The sequence below is a fragment of the Cyprinodon tularosa genome, unplaced genomic scaffold, assembly GCF_016077235.1.
Source record: "Cyprinodon tularosa strain WSP-4 unplaced genomic scaffold, ASM1607723v1 ctg926, whole genome shotgun sequence".
Lineage (NCBI taxonomy): Eukaryota > Metazoa > Chordata > Actinopteri > Cyprinodontiformes > Cyprinodontidae > Cyprinodon > Cyprinodon tularosa.
The window spans coordinates 139,205-152,606 of record NW_024039703.1 but is presented as its reverse complement, the minus strand read 5'-3'; the positions used below and the strand labels follow the sequence as shown (position 1 = coordinate 152,606).

Genomic DNA, 13,402 nt, shown 5'->3' with positions numbered 1-13,402 from the left:
GGGCATCACGTCATCAGGCTTTTAGCTAGCAATGTATATGGGCGTACATTGGAAAAGATAGAAATCTAGATAAGTCATTTTTTCTTAAAATTAGTGTATTTGTTCTTGGATTGAGGAGATAAAGGAAACATCTGGCCAATGGAACAAGACAATTTACACTTGAAATAAGAAAACTCAATTGCATTGTCTTATTTAAACTGCATATTATATAATTATCTTATTTTAAGAGTAAAAATACTCATTATATATACGCAAACCATCTCAATTACCTACTCAAATTAAGGGTAAATACACTTAATTTAAGACATTTTTTGATATTTCTAGATCGTTTTTCCAGTGTAGAACCTTTTACTGAAAAAATTACTAATTTACGCCCTGTTTTTGGAATGTATAACTTTAGTACGCACTTTTTTAGCCCTGTAAACTTTGCGCAAATGTTCAAAATTTCAGAAGCAGCAGCTGCTGGAGTTGGAAAAATTTAACTGAAATTGAAATATTGTTCTAGAGAGTATAAATGCTGGTGAAGATTCTCAGTCATCCAGGTCATAGTCATTGCAAAAATTTAAATTAAATTTAAAACACATGAGCTTTATATTGGAGAAACCAAACAACCTCTCCACAAACGCATGGCTCAACACAGACGGGCTACCTCCTCTGGACAAGACTCTGCTGTCCACCTACACGTTAAGGACAAAGGACATTCGTTTGAGGACCAGAATGTTCACATTTTGGACAAACAAGACAAGTGGTTTGAGAGGGGCATGAAGGAAGGCATTTATGTCAAAAACCTTAAACAGAGGGGGGGGACTCAGGTTTCAGCTCTCAAAAACCTACAACGCAGCGATACAGTTGATTGCTTCCCAATACCATCGCAACCCCCGTCGCTATGCAGGGGAACAAAATATCTTGCCAGGTGAGCCAGGCCAACAATAACCCTTAAAGTTGTAGGGAGGTCATATTGTCCCAAAATTTAGACAATTTCTATAAAAAAGTCATTCCTGTCTTAAAATCTGTTTTTTTTATTCCGTTATCTTCTGCAGGCCAGTTAGTTCTACGTCAGCCTGAACACCTAAATTCGGCCAATCATATATCAGCGGTCATCTGTGATTCAAATGTTTTTGGTCATAGCATCTTGATTCATATGTTGCAGCTAATATACGCAACGGTTGAAATCAGAATCCTTTCCTTTCCCATTGAGTTGCGTCCCAGTGTTCACGGGGATGGACGTCTGTGTCTTCGGCAGGCGTAGAGCTAACAGAACTGGCAGCGTTGCGAGGCAAGGGCTCAAACATGTACGGCTGGAAGCCTTCTACACCAAACCAAGCTTCTGCCGCCCTGGCGTCCTCTTCCACAACATCTTCGTCCCCGCTTTCCTCCTCTAAATAAAAACTGGATGACGGAGGAGACTCATCCACGACCTCCGACACTAAACTCTCCTCCTCTTGCATGTTTACTCTGTCCATAGCGTTCCTTGACAGCGTCGTTTCTAAGTCACCAATTTAGTGCTACTTGGTCCCAATGGAATTTCCCATTAGGAACCTGCTAGCACTAAGATGCTAACTGGTTAGCAGCAAACTGACCAAAACCAGACTTGATTGCAAACCTTCCATCACAACAATCCCGCCCCCTTGATAAACGACCAATCACATTCACTGTATTCAAAGTCGGGCACCACTCTGGAGAATACGGAAATGCAACGGTTGGAACGGCCGCTTCCCTACGACTTTACCGACTGCCTTTTCAGAGGAATGGGCCAGTATCGGGTTTGCAGGCCAATGAAGACCTCAATGTCTCCCATTATTAAGGGGTGCAGCTGGTTTTCCAGCTTCATGGTGGATGTTTTCTAAGCCATTACAAGGCTTTTGCTGAGCTACGCTATAAAAGCCTTGAACTTAATGCTAATGCAGACATTTTGAATTAAGAAAGCTTCCTGGATGGGAAGCGAAACATCTTCAAACTTGGAAAACAAAGTCCAGTGGATTGTTTTTTTGGATCCCCCCTGACCCCCCTACGCCGCGCAGAGCCTAAAGATGGGATCCACCAGGGTGGATACCCTATGAAATATTCCTAGCTAAATCATTCCAGAAGCTTCAGGCCATCCATAGCAGGCACATCTACAAAGTCCAGTTTGTTCCAGCAGTAGCTCCTTTGCAACCGATTAGACCCATCAAATCTATAAATCTCAGTTCATCCTGAGCAAGCACAGCGGGGAGGAATGACTCACTCTGGGCTGGAGCTGTAGAAGCCATCTGCCTCGAAGCTCCACAGGAAAACACTGAAGACTTTGTGGAACACTGAGACTTTAAGCCTCTCTCCCTGGAGGAGGTCACTGTCTCATTCTACTTTAGGTTTAAGGGTTAGATCCATCTTTACTGCAGACGTGACGGGTGCAGTGCCATGGCATGCAGGTTGCTTCCTGCCAGAAGTGTTGATAAATCTTCAGATATTTACAAATCAGCACAGGAATTTATTCACAAATCCCTGAGGATACAGCAGCTCAGAGGTCTGATGATAGAAATGAATGAATATATGGGGTTCGGTAACACCTGCAGGATCTGTTTGCAGTACCAGTCCTCCCAGACATGGTTTTCCATTCAGCCCAGATTAGGCTGTGAACCTAAAAGACATTCCAGAACTCAGCCGGGAGTGTGCCAGTCTAGTGGAATCGTCCAGGTAGCAGATCCAGCCTCCTTATGGGTGTATTTTGTCATTTTGTATACACAACTGTAACAAAAAGAAATTTTGTTTAGAACAGCTCTATAGACAGTTCCATTTATAAAACATTGTGTATAGGATCTTGGCATCCAAATGGGATTTTTACCCTGGATGAAGGGGATCTGATGCTGGAGCTTTAGGGGCCTGTTGCCTGGGCTTCACCCATCAGTTGTTGTTGAGCTGCTACTACTGCCTCCAGCTCCTGAAGCACTCGCTTGGGGTCATGATTGGACTCTAACGTCTGAAGGAAGAGCTGGAAGTCAGACTGCTTATTTAAGATGCTGTAGCTGAAGCTACTACCCCCATTTACACTACCCGCGCCGAGAGCGGTCCGAGCTCAGTAACTGAGATAACTTATCGTGTGTAAATGGAAAGCAAACTGAACTGAACCGAGCTAGACACAACCAGACCGAGCTAACTGCAGACCAGTTCCAGAGGTGGGCTCGGCTCGGTTTTTCCCTGGCTCGGTTCTCTGATAACGAGAGCGCATCAGCAGAACGCGTCATCTCCGTCTGGCTGCACATCCCGATTCACACTCCATTCCACTAGTTGGCGATAATGAGAACAACTTCTTCTTAAACTATAAACAACAATCGAAATCTTCTCCACGCAACATTTTAAATATTGGCATTTTAAATAATAACACCGAAGTACAGCAATAATAATCAAGCATTACTTTCTGAAGGTGACAGGCGCCGCCATTTTGATTCGCTTGAGTCCCTCCTTCTACGTCTTCTTCTTCTTGTGTTTTATGGCGGTTGGCAAACAACATTTGGTGCTTTACCGCCACCAACTGCTTGATTTCCTCCTTCAATACTGGCAGTAATACCGCAGATCGTCACTATGAGGCGAGATAGCGTGATGTACAGTCCTGCAACGGGTACCCGACGGGTAACCCGCAAAAGAGCATTTTTGCGGGTGAAAAATACATAAATAAAAATAAACGGGTCAGGCGTCGGGCGGATATTTTTTAAGTGCGGGCGGGTAGTTGGTGATTTTTTTATTTTTTTTATGTGTGTCTATTGTTATGGACTTCAGAAATGTTATATTAATCAGGCACTGGGGTCGCCCTTGTTGTAGCTTAAAGCCCTGTCGGCAGTGTGGGCTTCCCTCCAAAAAGGCCACAGTCAGTGCATACACGTCTGCTGCAGTGTTAATGGCACTGTCCTGCAGCGCAGCGTACTATAGCCTATTACTTGATGTGTTAACGGGTCAGGTTGCGGGTTAAATATCAACGGGTCAGATCGGGTTCGGATTTGAATTGAAGATATCCGCGAGTGACGGGTTGGGTTCGGTAGTCATCCTAACGGGTTCGGGCGGGTGCGGGTTGGTAAAACTCGACCCATGCAGGACTCTAGCGTAAAGTGTAAACGGTCGTCAGAACCGAGCTTGGCCTGGCTAACTGATCCGAGCTCGGACCGGTCTCAGCATGGTTTGGGTTTTCAAGGGTAGAGTAAATGGGCTATAAGAGGAATTTCTCCAAACACAAGGTGGTTTGAAAGGGGCGTGATGAAAGCCATTTATGTTCTGAAAGACAAACCAACCTTAAACCGAGGTGGTGGACTCGGGTTTCAGCTTTCAAAAACCTACAATGCAGCAATTGAGGTTATTCCTTCCTGCTATCATTGCAACCCCCACCCCCATACAGGCTGAACAAAAGACCTCACATATTCAGCCAGGCCAACAATTCCCTCTAACGACCCCCCTTTCAGAGACATAGACAGGTATGGGGCATTGCAGGCTAACAAAGAAGCCAAACGACCCCCATTCCAAAGGGGGGGACCCGTTCATCCGTTTCTATTTGCCTGGAACTCAAAGCTAACTTCTTTGGATTCAAACAGATAAAAGAGCAAAACTATAAAGCGCACTGACTACGCCCTGGCTTCCTTACATTTTACTCTTTATTGTTTACTTTCCTGATTTCTTTTATGACATCATCAACACTAACACAGCATGATGATGTAACCAAACATGCAGTATTGGTCAGAGGCCATGCAGCTTCCAGTGAGGGGTTAGACCAACTTTATTAGCCAGTGGGAAGAAGCCAGATGCTGATTGTTAACGTGTCAACCCATGTTTAAAAACCAGTACATTTATAATAAGACAAGAACAACAATAGTCTCTCATTTTAAGTGCATCTTATCTAATTATCTTATTGTCAGGGTAAAAATCCTAATTTCATTGGTAGATCATCTTATTTACCTGCTCAAAATACAGTTATTTTACAACGCTCCTAATAATTGACAGAAAAAAGAAACCGGATTGTTTCTTTCATAACGTAGCTCCTCATAGGGGTGCCATCCATCAGATTTGTTCATTCTTCGGTCACAGACTTAGAAATAAAAACTGTAAACCTTTTTTTTTTTGGTGAAACATAAAATTCCTCTGGGGTTTCAGGTTGCCATGTTGGGTGTGCTTGTTTTCAGCTCCCATCATGATACATGTAGCCTTCCGCTACACAAAGTAGTGCCAACAGAAACATAGCAGTGGCAAGCATCGTTCTCAGCAAGCCAAACATTAAGACAGCGACGAGTCTAACAATGATTGACAGGTAGTGGCAGGAAAGGAGCTTTAAAACGATGGGTGGGACTAATGGTCGGCATTCCTTCCTGACTCTTCATGCATAAGGTGACAAAGCTGCTTAAAGCTCCTGTCACACCTTGATGAGTTAGACCAGCGTATGCCTGATGTACAAAAACTCTGGCATGCATTGGATAAGTTATGAGACACTGAAACACGCTGGAACACTTTGACAAAACGCAAAAGGAGAGAAAGTGGTGGACAGACAGTGAACTATATGCTAGCACTGCCACAGTAAACTGCGATACAACACGGGAAACACAAGCAATATGCAAAGTCATCTGACGACTCATCATCCAGAAAAGTTTGCAGATTGTCTCACATAGAATGTCCTGTCGGTTCAAAAAACCCTGAAGGAGGCTTTTTTTTTTTCTTGAAATGTAGATCTTTTGATCTTTCTGATGAAAAACGTGAACATAAGCTAACTGATAGGTCAGTGTTTTTTTAAAAGGCTTTTTGACTATTTTATTTAAGTTTAAGTTATGTTCCTAAATACCAGTTTTAAAAGGCTGCTTTTACTTGCCTTGCACATTTAAACCTGACTTAACTTGATATTTGTTTGCACTTAAAGGGAATTCCCTAATGTTTACAATTGTTCTGGTTGCTTCTTAACGGGAACATTGCACAGAAGAATCAACAGAATATTGATGTTCCTGACTACAACTTTAAAAGCACGATGTGATCAGCGTTTTATGTTGGAAAGATCCAGAAATACAACAACAATTTGCCTTTTGACTGGCAAAAGCAAAAAAAAATTTTTTTTTTGCTATTATCATTAAAAACACTATCGTGAGCTATTTAACAGTACCGTGAGCTTTTCCATAATATCGCAATAAATATCGTACCGTGAGATTTTGATATCGTTACATCCCTAGTAGGGATGTACGATATAATCGGCCCCCTATCGGTATCGACCTTAAAACTGAATATCGGACATCGGCCACCCCACCGATATTTAACCCGATATTTGATCAGCTTCTGAGTTTCTAAAGTCTAAAAAAAATAAAATACTACTTCTTCCTCCTCAAAAACTTCTTTTTTACAGACTTAAAAACTGCTAAAGACGAGGGAAAAAATATTGATCCATTAAAATATCCCAATATCTTCATATGCTGATATATTGCCATTTAAAAACACCATATCAATCTCTTTTACTAATGAAATATTGCTATATGTCATCGTTATGCTACGAAATCCCCCGAAAATTCACCAAATGTTGCCATATTTTTATATGTTGATATATTGACGCGGTATCGATCTATTTTACTAACAAAATCTCACAAGAATTTGCAAAATATCACGAGAGTTTGTAACAGAACGATGAAATTTCACCAGATTTTGAAAGTAAAATAGATCGATACCGCGTTTTTAAAAATCTATTTGATATCAGCGTATGAAAATATATTTGAGTATATTATTTTTCAAAGTGTGAGAAATGGATAACAAAACTGCTATTTTCAATGACTACTTATTTTTGTCCAGCTTCAACATCAGTATCGATATCGGTTATCGGCTACATGAGTTTTAAAATATCGGATATCGGCCAAAATCCCAATATCGTGCATCCCTAATCCCTAGTATATCATGGATGCATAAACATTTAATTTTACTTCATTGTTAAATTCTGTTTAAAGTAAAAGATTATAATTAAAAATTCCTCCGGACCTTTACTGGTTGATGACTTTCTTTATTTGGACCCTGCTGATTTTTAATTGGTTACCTCTGCTCTATTTAATGTGTATTATGCAAACTTTGTGATTCTCCTCTAATCCTGTAAATTTCTCACTAGTTTTATCCACGTTAACCTGAGACGTGTGACTGTGTCCCTGCAGCTGCCGGCGGTGGTGCAGAAGCTCCGAGAGAGAAGGTGGAAGGTGTCCGATCTGCTGCACATGCTGCTGCGCTACCAAGAGGAGAGCCTCCGTCAGCCGCCGCCCGCCACCGGAACCCAGCACCCCCCCCTCTTCCAGTGGCTGCTGGAGAACGCTTAAAGCTTATTTTAGGATCTCCTCCACCACCAGGGGGCGCCACAGAAACCATCTCCCACCCGTGTGACTTCCTCTGCTGTGCAGTCTGTGGGCGGCGTGCGTCTCTGTCACAAAGGCCTCCTTTAGTCCCTCTTTTTCCTTCCAGCTTCCTTCTTTCGTTGCTGCAGATTGATTGTCGAAATCCCGGCCGGATGAGCGCCGTCTCCTGCGCCCGCCCACGCCGCCGAGCCTCACTGTGTTCCACTGTGTGAGGAAGAGTCAGAGACCCACCCCGTGTGTTTCCAGACAGACACACGAGAATAGAGCCGGGGGAGAGAAAAGGCTTTAATCTTTCTCTCTCTGACAGGGAATCCCCACAGCTGCTCAGCAGATGATATCATCACATCCACTGCTCACCTCAGTGGTGCTTCCACATGTTCACAGACCCACACACACCACACCCTTTAGGATCAGATCCCATTCAAAAGGTTAATCCCCCCCCCCCCAGTGTTACTCCTCCATGTCGATAAAGACAGAAGTGTTGCGTTGCTGTAATCAGCCGGAGCGGCGGCTTCAGAACCAGTAAAAATGAAGGAGAATTTACTTTTTAGAGCCGTTTGCTAAATGAAAAGTTCCTCCTCTTTCAAACTTTGAGAGATATCCAGAGTGGAAGGTGTTATTTCATAGAGAAAATCCTATTTTTATGTATATATAAAGTATTTAATGGAACATGAAATGCTGCTCAAAGCATCTCCATGGAAACTGCGTGGCTCCGGTCCAAAGGCGGCGGCAGGTTCAGTTGGGGAAGACGGTGATTAACGATGCCCACAGAGCAGCAGCGTGCGCACGGCTAACACACGCACGGTTTGACACCCTCAGGAGTGAAGCGGCTGCTGCTAACAGCCCCCCCCCCAAAAAAAAAAAAGAGTACAGAAAAAAAAGAAAGTTGAATGTTTGTATTTATTTATTGCTTTGATACACGGGAGCAAAGAGTGACGTCTATGCTGCGCGGTTCTGGGTCCAGGACCTCACCTCTCTGATTAACTCCAGTGTCGGTGCCGTCGGCCTGCATGATGCGGCCGCACCTCGTCTGCTCCCCGCCTGCGTCACCCCAGCTGCAGTGCATGCAGGCCTCTGCAGACGCCTCCATTCTTTCCCGCTTCTCCTCGCCGCCAAACCCTCCAGTAAAGGTGTTCGCTCTGTGATTCCTTCGCACGGGAAACATGTTTGTGAAAAGTGATGATCACTACAGTAGAATGAAGAAACGTTGAAGTATTACACCCAGAGTTCAGTTTACAATACAAGGAATGTACGAGGAGGCGCGGAAACTCCTCGTGGTGTGTTCGGACGTTTGTTTGCTTCATGCAGCGGCTTTCTGAGGGCGTTTTTATTTTTTATTTCCTGAACATTCCCCGCCGTTCCCCAGATGGCCTCTGCAGCTTCGCTGTTGTGTTTGTGAAAGCTGAATGTCGTCCTGAGCAGAGAATCCACTGATTTACTGTAAATCCGCTTTTTTGCTGAATTGTTTCTAGTGTCCCTCGTCTCACCAGCTGCATCACGAACAGAAACGGAGAGAAATCCTCCTCTTCACCTTCATCATCAGCGTCATGCTTCTTTCCGAGACCCCCCCACCCCCCTGCTAAATGAAGATATTCGGTAGTTCATGTTCGGTTCTATGATGGTGAATTTGTTCTACTTGGTGACACTGCTGACTAGTTTCCACGCTCTAAGCTTGAACTTTGTTCATGTTAAGGCTTGATGTGACAATAAAGCTTTTTATGTGCTAAGAGGCTCCTGTTGATGATGTCAGAGCTGTTCTCCAGTGGAGGGAGACCAATGGCCCGACAATTTTAAAGGAAAAGTCCTAATCAATGCATCATTAAACCTAAAACTAATACGTTTGCTGTGATTTAATGAATTTTGCGTCATTTTCGTTGCGATCCCTGAGTCTGGGAGTGGCCATTTTAGCCCAAATATAGTAGCCCCTCCCTCCTGCCATCTTCCAGCAGTGACGTCACGGTGCGGTAAGCCTAGCGCCATTCTCCCCGCTTTACAAGCTAAATCAATGGGAACTACTAGACACATCTGCAATCAACAACAATTATTGAAGATTTCCAGAGGACTTCACCATTGAAATTCACCAGAGCTATAGTGAAACTGACAATGCCCACGTGCATGGCAGCTGGATGCTGGAATACATCGGGTAAAAGTGAAAGAAAGAGTTATTCCACCTTTCTGATTCCTGATCCTCCACGGACGGGTTGGTCGTTGGATCGCCAACTTGAAGAGGGAGGATTTGCCATCGAACTTCTGGCCAGAGAAAAAACCCGTAATATGTAGCCAACATTTGGAAGAAGAATGTTTTCAAGATGACTTGGATAATAGCGCGTTGTGACAAACACCAGATACAGCACTGGGACTTGATAAACAGCCGATACCGCACCGTGACGTCACTAACCAGTAGGGGGCAGTAGTGTTCTTTGACAAACATGGATGCCTCCAGTAAAGCACATTCACATGAAAATTACTCTGAATTAAAAACACTGATCATTTATTGAACGGGATGGAATCATTTCAGATTTAAAGAACTTTCAGAAGTTTGAATTCTGAATATAAGTGGACTTTTCCTTTAAACTTATGTCTAATTACTCAAACCACTCAAATCTACACCAAAGAGAGGGGGGAAAAAAATCTTGTAACCAAATACTTTCTCATATCAGAGAACTATCTCTTTGTTTACTTTTAATCCATTTTGGAGACATTTTGTAAACATCCATCTTAATCTGTTCAGTTGTTAGCAGTTGCGTTTGAATGTCACAAAATAATCAAGTTTTTGTGTTTCCATTGGGGCGAAATAGACCACAGGATACATTTGCAGGGATGTCTTTGTATGGGAGCCCAGATGGAAAATAGAGCCTAATTATTTCATTTACATCATTTTAATGTACACTCTTCGAAATACTGCGAGAAAGTATCTGGTGCGCACAAGAAATTTTTCATTATTTTTTTTCTCTTCAGCGTCCCTTTAGGGGTTCTGTATAAATTCGATTACATGGAGACATTTTTTTTTTCTTCAATATTCATAAAAAGCAGAGGTAAAGTAACAAAGTTTTGTTACTGTACTTAAGTACACTTTTTAGGTACGGTATCTATACTTCATTATTTATATTTCTTCCTACTTCTACTCTTTACATTTTCAAACTAGTGAAAACTAGTGTGATTGGATGAGTCATAGAACGCAAACACTCATTGGTTAGCTAAAGGAAATCATCAGAAACAAGCAGGTGTTCTTCAAACTGCTAACGTGAATTGTCTATGCCATGCTACAATATGGGATTCAGAAAAAGATGTTGAAATGTCTGAAAGGTCGGACACAGGCGAGAGCGTATCGGGAGACGGAGACCAACAAGACCTCCCTCATCCTTGGCCCTATCTCAGAGAATTTAGAGAAATAGTTGAAAATTTGAGTTCATATAGCGGCATCTGGCTGTTTTTTAAAGGTTACTTTATACTTTTATACTTTAAGTAGTTTTTGGAGCACATACTTTTTCACTTTCACTTGAGTAAAGAGGTCAAGTTATTACTTCAACTTTTACCAGAGTGTTTTTAAAGTGCAGTATCTACAGGTGCTGGTCATAAAATTAGAATATCATGAAAAAGTAGATTGATTTCAGTAATTCCATTTAAAAAGTGAAACTTGTATATTATATTCATACATTACATACAAACTCATATATTTCAGATGTTTATTTTGTTTAATTTTGATGATTACAAATGACAACAAATGAAAATCTCAAATTCATCATATCAGAAAATTAGAATATTGTGAAAAGGTTCAAAATTGATGGCCCCTGGTGCCACACTCTAATCAGCTAATTAACTCAAACCACCTGCAAAAGCCTTTAAATGGTCTTTCAGTCTAGTTCTATAGGCTACACAATCATGGGGAAGACTGCTGACTTGACAGTTGTCCAAAAGACGACCATCGACACCTTGCACAAGGAGGGCAAGACACAAAAGGTCATCGCTAAAGAGGCTGGCTGTTCACAGAGCTCAGTGTCCAAGCACATTAATAGAGAGGCGAAGGGAAGGAAAAGATGTGGTCGAAAAAAGTGTACAAGCAAGAGAGATAACCGCACCCTGGAGAGGATTGTGAAACAAAACCCATTCAAAAATGTGGGGGAGATTCACAAAGAGTGGACTGCAGCTGGAGTGAGTGCTTCAAGAACCACCACACACAGACGTATGAAAGACATGGGTTTCTGCTGTCGCATTCCTTGTGTCAAGCCACTCTTGAACCACAGACAGCGTCAGAAGCGTCTTAAGAGAAACAGGACTGGACTGCTGGTGAGTGGTCCAAAGTCATGTTCTCTGATGAAAGTAAATTTTGCATTTCCTTTGGAAATCAAGGTCCCAGAGTCTGGAGGAAAAGAAGAGAGGCACTTCATCCACGTTGCTTGAAGTCCAGTGTAAAGTTTCCACAGTCAGTGATGGTTTGGGGTGCCATGTCATCTGCTGGTGTTGGTCCATTGTGTTTTCTGAGGTCCAGGGTCAACGCAGCCACATACCAGGAAGTTTTAGAGCACTTCATGCTTCCTGCAGCTGACCAACTTTTTGGAGATGCAGATTTCATTTTCCAACAGGACTTGGCACCTGCACACAGTGCCAAAGCTACCAGTACCTGGTTGAAGGACCATGGTATCCCTGTTCTTAATTGGCCAGCAAACTCTCCTGACCTTAACCCCATAGAAAATCTATGGGGTATTGTGAAGAAGAAGATGCAATACACCAGACCCAACAATTCAGAAGAGCTAAAAGCCACTATTAGAGCAACCTGGGCTATCATAACACCTGAGCAGTGCCACAGACTAATCGACTCCATGCCACGCCGCATTGCTGCAGTAATACAGGCCAAAGGAGGCCCAACTAAATACTGAGTGCTGTACATGCTCATACTTTTCATGTTCATACTTTTCAGTTGGCCAACATTTCTATAAATCCTTTGTTTTTATTGGTCTTCAGTAATATTCTAATTTTCTGATATGATGAATTTGAGATTTTCATTTGTTGTCATTTGTAATCATCAAAATTAAACAAAATAAACATCTGAAATATATGAGTTTGTATGTAATGTATGAATATAATATACAAGTTTCACTTTTTAAATGGAATTACTGAAATCAATCTACTTTTTCATGATATTCTAATTTTATGACCAGCACCTGTATACTTCTACTTAAGTAACAAATGTGTGTACTTCTGACACCACTGATAAAAAGCAAAAATGGTTTGATTCGAACTGACCCCAACCCTGGGACGGTAGCACTGTCATAAATCCACTTTTTGGTGTTCTTTTTGTTTCCCAAACTGAACAAAATAGCAACCTTTGAATCTGAACAGTTTACAGAAAAAAAAAACGTGGAAAATAAATCAGAATTACTTTAATAATCCCAGGGGGAATTATCTTTCATATACACCAGGTATACAAACAATATATTGCAAACATTCATAAACTAAAGAAATAAAATACAACAACAATAAATACAACTTTCCACACTGAAAACAAAACTATATACACTACCGTTCAAAAGTTTGGGGTCACATTGAAATGTCCTTATTTTTGAAGGAAAAGCTCTGTACTTTTCAATGAAGATAACTTTAAACTAGTCTTAACTTTAAAGAAATACACTCTATACATTGCTAATGTGGTAAATGACTATTCTAGCTGCAAATGTCTGGTTTTGGTGCAATATCTACATAGGTGTATAGAGGCCCATTTCCAGCAACTATCACTCCAGTGTTCTAATGGTACAATGTGTTTGCTCATTGGCTCAGAAGGCTAATTGATGATTAGAAAACCCTTGTGCAATCATGTTCACACATCTGAAAACAGTTTAGCTTGTTACAGAAGCTGCAAAACTGACCTTCCTTTGAGCAGATTGAGTTTCTGGAGCATCACATTTGTGGGGTCAATTAAACGCTCAAAATGGCCAGAAAAAGAGAACTTTCATCTGAAACTCTTCAGTCTATTCTTGTTCTTAGAAATGAAGGCTATTCTATGCGAGAAATTGCTAAGAAGTTGAAGATTTCCTACAACGGTGTGTACTACTCCCTTCAGAGGACAGCACAAACAGGCTCTA

At 41.8% G+C, this 13,402-nt stretch overlaps 1 protein-coding gene across 3 annotated transcripts in view; it reads left to right on the top strand.

Moving 5' to 3' along the window:
• akap11 (A kinase (PRKA) anchor protein 11) overlaps positions 1–7,286 on the top strand; it is a 44,029-nt gene extending 36,743 nt beyond the window's left edge. For all 3 annotated transcript variants that reach the window (XM_038274705.1, XM_038274706.1, XM_038274707.1), the window contains one exon: positions 7,128–7,286. In XM_038274705.1, coding sequence (XP_038130633.1) covers positions 7,128–7,286 — 159 coding nt within the window. The remainder of the gene's footprint in view (positions 1–7,127) is intronic.
• The last annotated feature ends 6,116 nt before the right edge of the window (positions 7,287–13,402 follow it).